Source organism: Scyliorhinus torazame, chromosome 21 (assembly GCF_047496885.1).
Source record: "Scyliorhinus torazame isolate Kashiwa2021f chromosome 21, sScyTor2.1, whole genome shotgun sequence".
Lineage (NCBI taxonomy): Eukaryota > Metazoa > Chordata > Chondrichthyes > Carcharhiniformes > Scyliorhinidae > Scyliorhinus > Scyliorhinus torazame.
Window position 1 is genome coordinate 11,614,863 of NC_092727.1, and position 17,480 is coordinate 11,632,342.

The window sequence follows — 17,480 nt, forward strand, 5'->3', positions numbered from 1 at the left end:
GGATGTTGACTGTGGGATTCAAGGGACTGTGCAGGTGTGAATGGATGGAGGATGCCATGGTTGAGGGACGGTTGACCACCAGATTTGTATGCTGTACAATCTTTTGGATGTTGAATGATGAGGCTTTGAATTAGCAGGTATGTTGAAAAGTACTTTATTTTAATATGCAAATACATATGCAAATAGGCACAACATCCCAACCACTTTCCTATCCAGTGTCGGAACTGCCCCCTCCAATACTGCTATATTGACAATGCATTCCTGTGTTTCTTTAGTAACATATAGTAGCTTCATATTGCAGGCCAGGTGGTCTAATGTCGATGGCAAGTCATTATTTAGAGAATGGCCTTCTTTGGTGTATCACTCTCTGGTTCTATGATGCCAATGGTATTAACTGGTTCACTGATGTCTTTCAGGAAATGAAACCTAATATATGTCACAGAACCAATAATACAGGCCAGAAGAGGCTCTTCGGCCCATTGAGTCTGCTCCGAGGCATGAAAGACACCTGACCTACCTACCTCATCCCATTTGCCAGCACCTGGCCCACAGCCTTCAACACTATGATGTGCCAAGTGCTCATCCACGTGGTTTCAAAGGATGTGAGGTAACCCAGCTCTACCACCCTCCCAGGCAGTGCATTCCAGACCACCACCACCACCCTCTGGGTAAAGAAATTTTTCCTCAAATCCCCCCTGAATCTCATGCCCCTCACCTTGAACTTCTGTCCCCTCATAACTGACCCTTCAACGTGGCATGGTGGCACAGTTGTTAGCGCTGCTGTCTACGGCACTGAGGTCCCAGGTTCGATCAGGGCTGCCAGTCACTCTCCGTGTGGAGTTTGCACATTCTCCCCGTGTTTGTGTGGGTTTCACCCCCACAAACCATAGATGTGCAGGGTAGGTGGATTGGTCACGCTAAATTGCCCCTTAATTGGAAGAAAAATAATTGGGTACTCTAAATTTTAAAAAAAAGAACTAAGGGGAACAGCTGCTCCCTAGTCTACCTAGTTTATACCTAGTCTACTTTACATGTCACTCAATCCTACACCGTACAGGTGCTGGACAACTGAACATGCGCAATAAATGCCACTTTTTCCAACATCCCCCAATTCCCAAGAATCAACTGTAAAAATGGGTTTATTCACAGACTGTCCAAGTTAGACATAGTGAAGTCAAAAGAATCTAACTTTTACTTTTTTGATATTGAAACTAAAGCAGAAAATTTAGCCTGAATGCAATAGGCCAATCAATTGGCAAGGAAAAAGCAGTGAATGGCAAAGAGCCCGGACTTGGAAGGGGCAGAATCCAGTCGGATTCCAGCAGGAATCCAGTAGGATTCTCAAAGCTGACCATACTTTATGCCAGAATGTGTGCAGCTGAGCATGTACGGCCAGGATTGGATTTAGGGGGAGGGCTACATCATATACCCGTGTCAGCTAGCACACAAATGAAGAGTGTCCTCTTGGAGAAAATGTGTCAAGGTTACCATTGCCTGGGCAAATATAACCAGCTGTAGCTCCTGGAGAGGACAATGAACTCAAACTCTGGAGGCAAAAATTGTACTCAGCAGTGAGCGTTCCCTGTTTTTAATTAATCGAGAACCAAAATATGTCACTCCTTGAAACTAATTTCATTCCGAAATAGACACTGTCATTTAGCTGAATTGAAAGTGAAATGTTGCTGTTTCAGAGAAAAGAAACCTCACCCAGTGGGTGAAAAAACAGCAGATGTTTTCTGTTGCTAACAGCTTACTTCTTATCATAAGCACTCACATTATAGAATTAAGACCTTATTTGATTCTGATCTTATTTATTCTACAAAACCGTGAATATTTAAGTTTTTTATTTTGCCGTGTTGAATTAACCCGTTGCTGCATAATGGCTGTAACGTTGATTCACCAGATAGCTTACCTCTCTGCGCCATTGCTGCAGTAAACAGGCACTTTCGCAGCCTGCAAGCAACAACCGAGCATTACCCTTGCATCTCCGACAAATTCATGGGCGGGATTCTCCGACCCTTCGCCGGGTCGGAGAATTGCCGGGGCCTGGCGTGAATCCCGCCCCCGCTGGTTGCCGAATTCTCCGGCACCGGAGATTCGGCGGGGGCGGAAATCGCGACGCGCCGGTTGGCGGGACCCCCACCCCCCCCCCCGCGATTCTCCGGCCCGGATGGGCCGAAGTCCCGCTGCTGGAATGCCTATCCCGCCGGCGTAGATTAAACCACCTCTCTTACCGGCGTGACAAGGCGGCGCGGGCGGGCTCCGGGGTCCTGGGGGGGGCGCAGGGTGATCTGGCCCTGGGGGGTGCCCCCACGGTGGCCTGGCCCGCGATCGGGACCCACCGATCCGCGGGCGGGCCTGTGCCGTAGGGGCACTCTTTTCCTTCCGCCTTCGCCATGGTCTCCACCATGGCGGAGGCGGAAGAGCCCCCCTCCACTGCGCTGACGCTCCCGTGCATGCACCACCCGGCAATGTAATTTCCGCGCCAGCTGGCGGGACACCAAAGGCCTTTCCTGCCAGCTGGCGGGGCACCAAAGGCCTTTCCCGCCATCTGGCGGGGCGGAAATGAACCCGGCGTGGGCCTAGCCCCTCAGGGTTAGGGCTCGGCCGCTCAAGATGCGGAGGATTCTGCACCTTTGGGGCGGCGCGATGCCGGACTGATTTGCGCCGTTTTTGGCGCCGTGCGGCGGACATCGCGCTGATTACGGAGAATTTCGCCCATGTGAAAATGAAATGAAAATCGCATATTGTCACAAGTAGGCTTCAAATGAAGTTACTGTGAAAAGCCCCTAGTCGCCACATTCCGACGCCTGTTCGGGGAGGCTGGTACGGGAATTGAACCGTGCTGCTGGCCTGCCTTGGTCTGCTTTAAATGCCAGCGATTTAGCCCAGTGTGCTAAACCAGCCCCTTTGCCTCTGTGCCTCCTTTGCCTCCCTATCACACGTCATCTTTTATCACCGGTCATTTCTTTCGCGTCGCATCCAAAAATGGGGAACCTCGCACAAAGCAGCAATCCCTCGGTGGTGCACTGGGCTGTCAGGCTACATTATGGTCTACTATACATTATGGGGCGGCACGGTAGCACAGTGGTTAGCACTGTTGCTTCACAGCACCAGGGTCCCAGGTTCAATTCCCGGCTTGGGTCACTGTCTGTGCGGAGTCTGCACTTTTTCCCCATGTCTGCGTGGGTTTCCTCCGGGTGCTCCGGTTTCCTCCCACAAGTCCCGAAAGACGTGCTGTTCAGTAATTTTGACATTCTGAATTCTCCCTCTGCGTACCCGAACAGGCGCCGGAATGTGGCGACTGGGGGATTTTCACAGTGATTTCATTGCAGTGTTAATGTAAGCCCACTTGTGACAATAAAGATTATTATTATTAATAATGGGTTATGTGGTGGAGGTCAGAGGATTATTAGTTTGAGGCCTCAATCGTGAAGAAAAACTGAACTCGAACTTGTGCAACACCGTGTTGAAAGAAGCAGTCTGAGAGGTGACGGTATACAGGTACTCAAGATAGTAAACCATGTGGAAGAGGTCAACCTGGGGAGTTACTCTTCACTAAATTATGAGAGAGAGACAACAGGGACACTGGGTTAAACTGGTAGAAGGTAAATTTCGGACCGGCATAAGGACATCAGGTGTAGACCTGATTCCCCATTGAACCTGCTCTATGGTTTAATAAAATCATGATTGATTTTCTGCATCAAACTCACCTCACCTCCTGATCCCTGTATTCCTTGATTCCCTTTGAGCCCAATCATCTTGGCTCTCAGTCTTGAATATACTCAATGAATGAGCACCCACAACCCTCTGGAGAATTCCAAAGATTCACAACCTTCTGAATGAGGGAAATTACTTCTCATCTAAGTCTTAAATGGTCAGTCCCCTCATCCCGAGAAGGTGGCCCATGTTTCGAGGCTGTTTCTTCTCAGGAGCTACCATGTCAAACCCTCTAGGTATTTTATACAGTTCCATTACCTCTTATGGCATACCTTCCATTATGGCAGCACGGTAACACAATTTGATGGCAGCACGGTAGCACAAGTGGATAGCACTGTGGCTTCACAGCGCCAGGGTTCCGGGTTCGATTCCCTGCTGGGTCACTGTCTGTGTGGAGTCTGCACATCCTCCCCGTGTGTGCGTGGGTTTCCTCCGGGTGCTCCGGTTTCCTCCCACAGTCCAAAGACGTGCAGGTTAGGTGGATCGGCCATGATAAATTGCCCTTCGTGACCAAAAAGGTTAGGAGGGGTTAGTGGGTTACGGGGATAGGGTGGAAGTGAGGGTTTAAGTGGGTCGGTGCAGACTCGATGCGCCGAATGGTCTCCTTCTGCACTGTATGATCGATGGTCTCTCATTCTCCTAAATTCCAGTGGATATAGATGTATTTGACCCAATCTCTCCTCAATGGCCAACCCTCTTAACCTAGGAATCAATAAAATGAAGCTTTATTGCAGCCACTTCTCCCACCCACTCCCTCAAAGGCAAATATATTCTTCCATATAGGACACCAAAACTGTACACAGCAGTCCAGGCCTGTCCTCAACAAAACAACATAAATTGCAGCAAGTCATCCTTACTCTTACTTTCTAACTGCTTTGAAATAAAGGCTTCTCCAGATTAAGTTCCTCTTCACTCACAACACCACCATTTACTTAGATTTAGTCCCCACTTTGCATGGATTTTATTGTGCAAAACTTGGCGACATTAAGAGTAACCCACTGAACTGTACTAGTTTAAATTTGCCCCAGAATACTCCTCGAAAAACAGCACCGGCCGTCCCGGCATATTTCATAGAATTTACAGTGCAGAAGGAAGCAATTCGGCCCATCGAGTCTGCACCGGCTCTTGGAAAGAGCACCCTACCCAAGGTCCACACCTCCACCCTATCCCCATAACCCAGTAACCCCACCCAACACTAAGGGCAATTTTGGACACTATGGGCAATTTAGCATGGCCAATCCACCTAACCCGCACATCTTTGGACTGTGGGAGGAAACCGGAGCACCCGGAGGAAACCCACGCACACACGGGGAGAACGTGCAGACTCCGCACAGACAGTGACCCAAGCCAGGAATCGAACCTGGGACCCTAGAGCTGTGAAGCAATTGTGATAACCACTATGCTACCGTGCTGCCCTGCATTTATCTGCACATCATCACACACGTGTCTTCATTAGCAATCATTGTGCCCTTAGCGAAATTAGTCTTTGTGTAAAATTGAACTGTGGGGAAAGGGTTAAATAGATGTTCCAATTTAGGAATGCCCTTGGAAGGGAAGACTGTGGCTTGTACAGAGTCTGTTCCTGTTGCGTCAGGAGATACCATTTTGCTTTCTGTCCTGATTTGTATTACTTTAAAATAATTGTCGGCATTTAAAATAAAGTGTAATGCTTAATGCTAGGAGTGAACTGTCAGATAAAGTACATGAATTATCTGTACAGTCATTGTACTGAGATTGCTTTCTGATATGCTGCAATATATATGAACAGTATCTTTTTCCTGTCGGGTGAAAATCCGCTTTTGATCCGAGTAAGTTTTTAGAAGCAACCTTGAGAAAGGAATTTAATGGTCACAGGCAAAGAAATTAGAGGAATCTAGAGGACCAGTAAGGAGGACTGATGAATCACTCCCTCAGGTCTTGGAAACACCATGTCCTTTGTTGGAACTTTGAGAACGAGATTGTGAAGGAAAATAACTGATTAAAAGTAAAACAACCTTGAGGCTGGTTTACAAAATGAAGACACCCACCCATACATGGACAAGCACCTCTGAGCGTAACCACTGGGAAATGCAGAGAGGAGGGGTGTGCAGAGGTAGGGTTGTGGCCAGGTGCAAAAAGTGCACAATATTCTGGCCCTCCCCACCCAAGATGGAGTGAAAAATTGTCAGGGTCACGGAAACGCACTCTTAAATGCATTTATATAGAATACATTTAATAATTCACTATGCCCAAAGCAGAAAGAACAATTTTCTTTTTTCATAGCTTCTTAGAATGATATGGCACAGAAGGCAGCACGGTAGCACAGTGGTTAGCACAATTGCTTCACAGCTTCAGAGTCCCAGGTTTGATTCCGGCTTGGATCACTGTCTGTGCGGAGTCTGCACATTCTCCCCGTGTGTGCGTGGGTTTCCTCCGGGTGCTCCGGTTTCCTCCCACAGTCCAAAGATGTGCAGGTTAGGTGGATTGGCCATGATAAATTGCCCTTATTGACCCAAATTGCCCTTACTGTTGAGTGGGGTTACTGGGTTATGGGGATGGGGGTGGAGGTGTGGGCTTGAGTAGGATGCTCTTTCCAAGAGCTGGTGCAGACTCGATGGGCCGAATGGCCTCCTTCTGCACTGTAAATTCTATGAAGAAGGAGGCCATTCTGCCCATCTTGCCTGAGGCAGTTCCTCAAAAGAACGATTCAATTTATGTCACAGCCCTGCACTTTCCTCATTGCTCTGTAATTTCAAAGGGATGTGCGAAGTTCTCACTTAACTACGATTGCCAATTCCCTATTAGCAATAGCCATCAGCCGCATGTCCAGAGCTATCACGATCAGTAGGGGTTATGGGTGGTCAGTGGGGCAGACAGGCAGGGACAAGGGTTGCCCCTGGAACGGGTACACACAATCTAGGGGTTGGCATGGTATTGGTCCCCGCCCAATGCGGAGCACCCACTCTCCCCCCCCCCCCCCAGCTCTGAACTCCCCCCATAGCAGAGCACCCCAGCCAAGGGTGGACCCCCCCCCCCCACCCAGTTGCCCCTCCACCACTCTCCGAGCGCAGGGGCACCAAGGCCAATGCCCCCAGGCTCATTGTCTGTGAGCAATGATGGCTAGTCACCTCCTCGGGCCTCCGCAACAACCCTTCTACCATACTCATGTTCTAAAAACGAATACTAATTGGTGCCAGCGTGACCACTTGCTGGGGAGGCCGGTGAATGACGGGAGGCCGTTGGATATGGGGTGACTCCCGTCAATTGCATGGAAATGGAGTTTAAGTGGTGATAATTGGTTTCTCATCATGCTACGGCGGGATTCCAATTTTGCCTATGGGAGCGGACTGGTTGCATTGAAAACAGTTTGCCGCCCAGAGCGAATCTTGTTTTTGGCCTCTTTCGCACGAGCACAGTGAACCCACTGAATCGCGGCCCTTATTTCAGAATTTTATTTTCCAGCCTTGTATTCATCATAATAATAAATCTAACCACAATATCAAAATGGCTTGCATATTTATTAAAGATTTTAAGTTACACATACTCACGTTTACACGCAAAGTTACATAACATGTGTCATAGAAAATAATCTCTTACGGCAGCTCATTTCAGTTTACTCATTGTCATCTTTTCCCCTCAAGTTATGATCTAATTTTATTTTTTACTAACCCTAAGTGATGCCACTTTAATTCCCAGGGGTTACCATTGACCAGAAACTGAACTGGACTAGCTTTATTAATACTGTGGCTACCACGGCAGGTCAAAGGCTAGGGATCCTACAGCGAGTAACTCATCTCCTGACCCCCCCACCCCATAGCCTGTCCACCATCTATGTGGCACAAGTCAGGAGTGTAATGGAATAATCTCCACTTTCCTGGATGAGTACAGCTCCAACAACACTCAAGAAGCTCAACACCATCCAAGACAAAGCAGCCCGCTTGATTGCTCCCCCTTCCACAAACATTCACTCCCTCCACACCGACACACAGTAGCAGCCGTGTGTACCATCTACAAGCTGCACTGCAGGAACTCACCAAGGGGTTCCTTAGGCAGCACCTTCCAAACCCACAACCACTACCACCTAGAAGGACAAGAGCAGCAGATACCTGGGAATCCCACCACCTGGTGGTTCCCTCCAAGTCACTCACGATCCTGATTTGGAAATATAGCACCGTTTCTTCACTGTCCCTGGGGCAAAATCCTGAATCTCTCTCCCTAACAGCACTGCTGTTGTACCTACACCCCAGGGACTGCAGCGGTTCAAGAAAGCAACTCCCCACCACCTTCTCAAAGGCAACTAGGGATGGACAATAAATATTGGCCAGCCAGTGGTGGCCACATCCCAGTAACAAATTGTTTAAAAAACTTTTATATTTGGATGAAGTCAGTGTTCGGCCCAACCCCATATCCAAATATCCGACACCTATTCCCAAAGTTCCACAGAAAGATTGGCTTAGAAAGGCCTTACAATAGAATCAAGTCTCTAGTTGGCAGTGATAAAGTGAATCTAAATGTGCCATCTGGGCTTGGAGAAGGTTATAATATTGTCCTTGGCACAGATTTATCTTTCAATGTTGTCTTCCTAGTTTAGGATTCTTTAACTACAGAAGTAGTCTAAAAATACAATGGATTATAGTGCAGTCTCACTATTTCATGTAATACCTCTGGCCGGCGGGATTCTCTGTTCCCCGGCGCTATGGGGTGTCTTCAATGGGAAATTCCATTGACAAGCGGCGGGAATAGAGAATGCCACCGGCAGCGAATGCGCGCCACCGAGAAATACGCGGCTTGGGGGGGGGGGGGGGGGCGGGACGGAGAATCCAGCCCGTTGTTTCCACTGCCAGATTTCAAACTTGATCTTCAACATTTCCCTCCGTTGTGAGAACTCCCAAGATTTGCTCATATTGCTGGATAATAATAACTAATCTTCAGAACTTAAACCATGATCCTCCAGCACTGTTGCTATTATCCACATCAGGTGTGATTTGAATAAAATGATCCTTCTTCCTTGTCATAAATTGTGCCAATTGTGGGTCAGTGCCTCGGAAACCCTGGGGATGTAAACGCGATATCACATTCCAATAGCCACTGGCAGTAAGCGGCTTTGAATTACATCATAATTGACTCATTGATCCGAACACAGAAATTCAAATTCCTGATTGGACGCGTGCCATTAGCATGATTAAGCAGGTTTGATTCGGATTTGGTTATTGTCAGGTGTACCGAGGTACAGTGAAAAGTATTGTTCTGCGTACAGTCCAGACAGATCATTCTGTACATGAAAAGAAAATGCATAGGGCAAATATAAAATACACAAAGTCAAGAGAACATAAAGCAGAACTGTTAGTGATAGGGTTGGTGTTAGAATTAAGTTTTAAGAGATTAGTACGGTTATAGGAGGTGTAGGAAGAGGATTTGTGTGAGAGAGCTCGCAACGAGTCTCCATGCTCGAATTGTTTCTGCAATAAGCATCTTTGTCCTTTTCAACTGCTTTGGGATGTCCTGAATTTGTGGAAGGTACTGCTTAAAGGCAGTTTCTGTATTTCTCAAAGTTTTCAGCAATACCGTGCACATCATCAACAGGGATTTCCCGCTTTCCCTTATTGTGGGTATAATCTACCCCAGCAAAGTGCCTTTGATTAAACTTTGCCTGACTTATTTTGATCTGCAGGATATTAGATACACTGTATCGGAGAGTTCCAGTTTCCACCCCTCCAAGAGCCAAGCCAATCATAACTCTCTTTTCAAGGGCAGGGAACATAGAATATAGAACATAGAAAATACAGCACAGAACAGGCCCTTTGGCCCATGATGTTGTGCCGAACCTTTGTCCTAGATTAATCATAGATTATCATTGAACCAACAGACATGGCCAACAGGGGAGAAAGGTAAACGTGCCAAGCCAAGATTCCCAGCACTATTTCGTTAAGCAGGCAATGTCAAAGCAGTGAAGAAAAAGACTGAAAAATAGACGAAGGTGGCGGTCGCATCGGTTTCAATTCGCCGCGCAGAAGTGTCTTGACATAAAAGGGCAGATGGTCTGTCCACACCCCCAGCAGGTCTGCACCTGGTGAGGAGGTGCCATGGTGCTTTTACAGACACCACAGCGCTCAGCTGACTCTGACGCAGGCGCAGGGTCACTGTACGAGCTTGCTTGAAGCAAATCTTTCAACTGCTGTGTTGTTCCAGGATTGGGGGAATTTATTACATCGACCACCCGGATTCTTTGTGGATCCCAAACACAGTCTTCCTCCAATCCACTGGGAACATTTCTCATCCCACAGTTGGGAGGGACCCAAGCTGTATCATACCCCTGTTGATACCAAGTCTTTGCCATGGGATGATTTTCTTTATCTATTATCTTGACTTTTCCAACTTGTACTTTTAACAGCAAGATTACTCTATCGCTTGGACTATTAATTGGATACCTCTTAGCTTTCTCTTTGTCTCTGCTAATATAGACTCCAGGGCCTAGCATTCCCTTGCTTGATTGCTTGAAGCCTGTTTGTATGATAGACCTTGCATTACTGACTGTGGTGCCATGGTACATGACGTATTCTGTCCCATCCTTCGGTTCCTGATTTGACAGCAAATGATGATTATTGTCAGAAATAGTCTCCCATCCAAAAAATGTCAACGCCATCTCGCCACTTGTCCTGACTGCTCAATCACACAGAGGTGTAGTGACCTGTAAAGAAGAAAACAAAAATAAATTCAACTGTAAAATTGAACAGATATATCACCTTGAAGATTTCCTGGTCTTACAATTGTATAATTTGGATAAAATCTGCTCTAAAAAGGTTAAGATACTTGTGCATGGAAAATAATTTTTATATGTAATGCTGTGAACACTCTCATGTTGTGTGTGTAGCTGTTTTGAGTGTCTGTATGAATTACAATGCTACATGTGCATGTTAAAAACATTACTTGTAACAATAGATGTGTGTGTGTGTGTGATCAGGTACATGCATGAGGCTGCGTGACACAACTTTGCTCACGGGCAAAGAACCCGGGGGAGCTGGGCTTGCCGCCCGAGTGCTCGGTGGGGGGTGTTGGACCGTCAGCTGGGGGTGGGGGACTCTCGGCTGGGGGTAGACCGCCATGGGAGGTAAGGGGGGTTAGTGCTGGTGGGGGGGGCAACCAAGAGGCAGCCGCCCGCGGCACCACCAGCCAACCCCTGGATCGTGTGTACCTGTTCTGGGGGAAACGCTTGTTTCTGCCTGTCTGCCCCACCGACCACCCATAACCCCCACCAACTGCCGAAACCTCTGGCCGTACAGCTGAAGGCAATTGCTTATAGGGAATTGGTAATCGTGGTTAAGTGAGCACTTCGCACATCCCAAGTGGATTCCCGTGGGTTGACGGACCATGTAGCATGTCATTACCTAGCATCCCAATCAGACGACTGAGACCAAAAGTGAGCCGTGCTGTCAGGACCTCGGCCCATCAGAGGCCGTCCCAATGGCGTGCGGCGCGGGACGTGCTGATGCCGTTTCGGAGGGGGCAGAGCATACAAAACCTGCAATAAACAGGGGCCGTCCCCGATTTCGCCATCAAAAGGGATTCTTCGCCCGATCGCTGATTACGAAATCGGCGTCGGGGAACGGAAATCCCGCCAAGGTTTCCACTGTTGGAGAGCTGGGAACGATCAAAATAATCCGAGGGAAAATGAGGAGGTATTTGTATGTAGTGAACAGTCATTAATGTACTGCCTGGAAGAATGTTGGAAAGAGATTCAATAATACTAACTCTAAAAAAGCGTTTTGATATGTAGTTGAAAAGGAAACATTTGCAGGGCTGTTAGAATAGAACGGGGCATGAGACTGTCTGTAAAGCTCTTTCAAGATGCTGAAACAGGCACGATGGGTCAAGAAGCTGCCTTCTCTACTGAAAAACTCTGCAAGTCCTCTAGAATATTTATATTGCTGGGTTACAAGCTAATTAGCTGCATAAACTTCTCTCCAATTGCCCTAGTTGATTGAAGCCAGGGTACTATTTCCCGGCTGTCAAACCTGCTCACCCTCCACATTGATTACCAGTAAGATATTCAACTGTGCAGATCATCATTACAAAACCCTGTGTTGAATGGTAAAACATGTACATCAAGCAGCTGCAATGAAGGACATAGCAGGAAGTAATCATACATGTTTGCAGTGGCCACAGCTTTCAGACACCAATCAGTAAACAGTGTAAAATACTGATATTTAAAATATCAGTATACTCACCCACTTAATTTGAATTGTATCAGTGGATAAAAAACTTTGCTGTTAGAGTAGATTCCTTTTAAAGAGAAGCACTTAGATTTCTCTCACACTAGCAATATTTAACTTTCAATTTCAGTATCTTAAAATAGAAAAATATGTTAACTCTTTGCTGGAGTTCTGCTCTGTGGACACTGATAGCCTTGTCCATATGGATTTTATCCCACCCGAGGCTCGACTTAAGTGTTGATGAGTTTTCTGCTCATGGGAATGTTGGGCATGAGGATCATAATCCTGACCGCACCTACTGTCCGCATACAGAATGACAGAATTGTTGATCTTTCCAATGCAGAAGACCATTCGGCCCACTGCACAATGCCAGCTCTCAACAACATTCCAATGAGTGATGTTCCCCTGCCCTTTCTTTTATCTACTTTTCTTCTTCAAATATTGCTCATTTTGTTTTTAAGCACTTTTCCCAACTTCTCTCTTAATACTAAGATCTTAAGGTCAAGCCCTTCATTTGTTAACTCATCAACTATAAATCCTGACCAAAGTTCAGCACCTTGAAATCTTGCTGTCAGATCTTTCAACATTCTCTGCTCCAATGAAAATTTCTGGCCTTATTTCTGCTTTTGGGTTTACAGTAGTGATTGCTATATGGTGCTGGTTTAGCACGGTGGGCTAAACAGCTGGCTTGTAATGCAGAACGAGGCCAGCAGCGTGGGTTCAATTCCCGTACCGGCCTCCCCGAACAGGCGCCAGAATGTGGCGACTGGGGGCTTTTCACAGTAACCTCATTGAGGCCTACTTGTGACAATAAGCGATTATTATTATTATTATGGTGGTCTAGTCATATGCATGTGCAGTTGTCTCAGCCAGCTTACCCTCTTTTCAGCAACAGGTTCTGAGCCAATTAATAATAATATTAATCTTTATTGTCACAAGTAGGCTCACATTAACACTGCAATGAAGTTACTGTGAAAATCCCCTCGTCGCCACACTCCGGCGCCTGTTCGGGTACACAGGGAGAATTCAGAATGTCCAATTCACCTAACAGCACGTCTTTCGGGACTTGTGGGGGGAAACCGGAGCGCCCGGAGGAAACCCACGCAGACACGGGGAGAACATGCAGACTCCACACAGGCAGTGACCCAAGCCGGGAATCGAACCCGGGATCCTGGAGCTGTGAAGCAACAGTGCTAACCACTGTGCTACCGTGCCGCCCACGTAATTGTAAATGCCCTAATGCCACTCCTGTTAGGGAAATACAATTGGTCTGAACTTTTTGGGTCGAGGTTCAGTGGGTAGTTCTGTTGGCCCAGAGTCTAAAGGTTCTTGTTTGGAGTCCCACCAGAAGGCACCTGCTGGGCTTAGAATCTGAACGAGTGCTGTAATAAAGTACTGCACTGCCGTAGGTGCCATCATTGAGGTGAAACTTTATACTGAGGGTTTGTCTGCGCCTCTCAGCTAAATGGGAAAGTTCCAAAGACATTAGTCAAAGAAGAGATTTAGGGCCATGTGCTGGTTCATAGTTATACCTGAATGCATGTCACTAAACAGCAGATTGCTGTTTGTAGATTCCTGTGTGCAATCTTTGTTCCCTATTTCACAACACTGATTACACTTTAAAAAATAGCTGAAAAGATTGCTACCTACTTTTGGGCCTCATGAGATTGATAAAGGGCTGTACAAATTCCAGCCCTTCTATTATTTATCTTACTGACTCATCATAAAATAAAGTTTGATCCTTGGAGGCCTTATGCCTGTTCGATTCAGCTGGTCACTTGCAGGCCTCTGCGGAGCATTTTCTCATAATATCCATGTGCTTACGGACACTGTATGCAGAAGGTTGGCCAGAGAGGGAGAAAGAAAAATGACAAAGGGGCAGCGTGACATAGTGGTAATGCTGCAGCACTGGTAATCCAGAGGCTGGACTAACGCTTCACAGCGCTGATTTCAAATCTGAGCACACCTGGGAGCATTTAAGTTTCATTAATAAATGTGGAATAAAATGCTAGTGTCCTTAATAATGGTCATGAAACTACCAGAACGTTGTACAAACTCATCATGTTCACGAATGTCCTTTGGGGCGAAAATCAGCCGTCCTTGCGTAGTCTGGCCGACATGTGACTACTGAACCATTGTACTGTGTGTGACTCTTAACGTCCCTCTGAAATAGGTTAACAAGACGCCTGACTGCATCAAACTTCTACAGGAAAAGAAACACAGCATAACATCGACTGTAATGGTTGAAGAAGGTGCCTCACAACCATCTTCTCCGGGGCAATTGAGGATGGGTATTAAATGTTGGCCTTACAAGCAACACTCACATCCCAAAAATGAATTTAAAGGACCATCTCACAATTGTTTTCTCTTTGGCATAGACTCACTCTGCTGGAACCCGGGTTTGATTCCCGGCTTGGGTCACTGTCTGTGCGGAGTTTGCATGTTCTCCCCGTGTCTTCTTGGGTTTCCTCCAGGTGCTCCGGTTTCCTCCCACAAGTCCCGAAAGACGTACTTGTTAGGAGAATTGGACATTCTGAATTCTCTCTCAGTGACGGTTTGATTCCCGTCTTTTAATAATTTTAATAATCTTTATTGTCACAGGTAGGTTTACAATGCAATGAAGTTACTGTGAAAAGCCCCTAGTTGCCACATTCCGGTGCCTGTTCGGGTACACAGAGGGAGAATTCAGAATGTCCAAATTACCTAACAGCATGTCTTTCGGGACTAGTGGGAGGAAACCGGAGCACCCGGAGGAAACTCACGCAGACACGGGGAGAACGTGCAGACTCCACACAGACAGTGACCCAGCCGGGAATCGAACCTGGGACCCTGGCACTGTGAAGCCACAGTGCTAATACTGTGCTACCATGCTGCCCCATGCTTGGGTCACCATCTGTGCGGAATCTGCACATTCTCCCCGTTTCTGCGTGGGTTTCCTCCAGTTTCCTCCCACAAGTCCCGAAAGACGTGCTTGTTAGGTGAATTGGACATTCTGAATTCTCCCTCAGTGTACACGAACAGGCGCTGTAGTGTGGCGGCTGGATGATTTTCACAGTAACTTCATTGCAGTTGTTAGAGGTGAAAATATTCACACAAAGGTCTTTGGATGAGTAAAGAAGCAGTTTATTATATCAGAATACTGGGAGAAAGGCCTGAGGCTCCGCAGCCTTTAGACAGCACGCTTTCTCACTTGAGCTATGGTTCACACGGGTTAATATACAGATTCGAAAGCGAAATCAGTTTGTAATCCCATTTACATACAGCCAATCACCTTTATTCATGTGACAATTCATTACATGCAACTAATTAGTCCTCCATTATCTCAGTCCATGCCATAAATGGTTATTAGATTGTAATCTACAGCCTTTTCGTGTTGCTGCTAATTCTTCAGCTTGTGGCTAGCCGGGCAGAGCAGGGATATCTTAAGGCATTCAGACCTTGGGCAAAGTTTGTTAATAGTCCATTGTCTCTGAGTGTGGCTCATGTCCAGGGGAGTGCGGCTCATGTCCAGGGGAGTGCGGCACATGTCCAGGGGAGTGCGGCTCATGTCCAGGGGAGTGCGGCTCATGTCCAGGGGAGTGCGGCTCATGTCCAGGGGAGTGCGGCTCATGTCCAGGGGAGTGCGGCTCATGTCCAGGGGAGTGCGGCTCATGTCCAGGGGAGTGCGGCACATGTCCAGGGACAGACGCTGATTTGTCTCATCTTCAGGCGGGAAGGAGGCGGAGAAGCGGAGGCAGCGTTAGGGGCAGTGGGTAGGAGAGGCTTCACAAACACCCAGTGGAGGCCCCAACACCCCCAATAACAAACTAGCCGCACCGCCTCAACACCCAACACAACGGCAGCTGCCGCTTTCTCCCGGTGCCAGGCCCCAGTGGACAAATGTGGCTTCAGGAAGGAAATGCAGCAATGGATTTGTTCAGGAGAAATTATCTTTAACTCACTTTACTGAGGGACTTCCGGTGACGGTGGGCGGGAGGCACCCGCACATTGGAGGGCTCCTGTTCGGGAACGGCATTTACGGGGTTTAACGCCCGGTCCCAGGGGCAACGGAGGCGGCAGAAGCAGGGAGAAGGCACAGTGAAGGGAAATGGGGAAAATAAGTAAAGAAACTGCCGTGAAAAAAGCGGCTGAAAGTCCGTCGGGGAGTGGAAAGGTCACCGCGGGGGCGGCAAGAAAAGTGGAGGCTGGGGCACCAGGGGAGGCCGCATTGCCCACGGCTGAAGAAATGACTACGGTGATGGAACTCGAAAGGCAGTTCACAAAACACATGGAGGCGATGAGGAAGGAGATGGGGGTGGTATTAAAGTGCTGGTGGAGGAGGCGATTGCCCCGGTGAGGGTGGTGGAGGTGCGGGAGCAAGGTGAGGTGTTGAAGGAAGTGGAAGAGACATTATTGCAGCACGGTGATCAACTTACCTCGATGGGGAAGGGGATGCGGAAGGTGATAGAGATCAACAAGGGTCTGCGAGCCAAAATGGATGACTTAGAAAACAGATCCAGGCGACAGAATCTGAGGATTGTGGGTCTGCCCGAGGCCGACTGAGTATTTTGCCCCGATGTTGGCGAAGCTATTGGGGGAGGGGAATGATCCCTCCCGATATGAACTGGATCGGGCTGATCGGTCGTGGAGGCCTGTACCAAAGGAGAGTGAGCTGCCAAGAGTAGTGACTCCGTGTTTTCGTAGGTACAGTGTGAAGGAGAAGGTCCTGTGCTGGGCAAAGCAGAAGTGGGTGGTGCAGTGGGCTGGAGCTGGTATACGCATATACCAGGACTTTACGGTGGAGCTGGCGAGGAGGCGGGCTGCCTTCAGCCGGGTGAAGAAGGCGCTGTACATCAGTAAGGTGCAGTGCGGCATAGTATATCCAGCTAAGTTGAGGGTGACCTACAAATCCAAGGACTTTTATTTTGGGACAGCGGAAGCAGTGGAGGAGTTTGCGAAGGCAGAAGGACTGTGGCTGAATTGAGAAATGGTCATGTACCGATGTAGCCTTATGTAACTGTATTTTTTCACTGCGTGCTGGTGTATGTTCTAAATGAGCCAACGTTATATATGTTTGGACAAGGGAAGAGAGGGGACTTTCACTTGCAATGATGGTTCTTGGGGCTTGGGTGTGTATGCGGGGTTTGTGTGCTAAAGGGGATTTCTTGGTTTTCCTGGGACCGGGCAAGTGGGAAAGAGACCCGGGCGGGGGCCTCCACGCTGGCCGGTTTAAGCCGGCCAGTGAACGGGAGTGAGGTGGGGGGAGGGGCTGCGGCCATCGGAGCCTGGCAGAACAGATTCCGATGAGTCTAGCCGGGGTGGAAAGTTGGGGGAAAGAAACAGAGGCTGAGGGGAGGAGTTTTATAAGAGGAAGTGGAGGGGAGGAATCGGGAAGGGGGGGGGTTTACAATTCATGGGTGTCATTTACAGTACTCTTTCAGGGACTGGATGGCATTGAATGTTAGGTGGCGGGGGTCTATAGGTCAATGGTGCCCAGAGGCGATTCCTGATTCCTTTTTTTCCCATTGTTTTTCCCACCGTGGGAGGGTTTGTTTTATTTGATGCTTATATTGTCAGGTGGGGCGTTGTTTG

General features: G+C 47.9%; 1 protein-coding gene across 1 annotated transcript in view; it reads right to left on the reverse strand.

Annotated features, from left to right (window-relative positions):
- The window catches only part of gig2o (grass carp reovirus (GCRV)-induced gene 2o), a 66,307-nt gene that overhangs the window by 32,083 nt on the left and 16,744 nt on the right, over nt 1-17,480 (reverse strand). Inside the window, exons 3-4 of the mRNA XM_072487747.1 lie at nt 11,736-11,809; nt 9,704-10,359 (exon numbers count right to left, since the gene is read on the reverse strand). Of these exons, the coding sequence (XP_072343848.1) occupies nt 9,704-10,359; nt 11,736-11,809 (730 nt within the window). The remainder of the gene's footprint in view (nt 1-9,703; nt 10,360-11,735; nt 11,810-17,480) is intronic.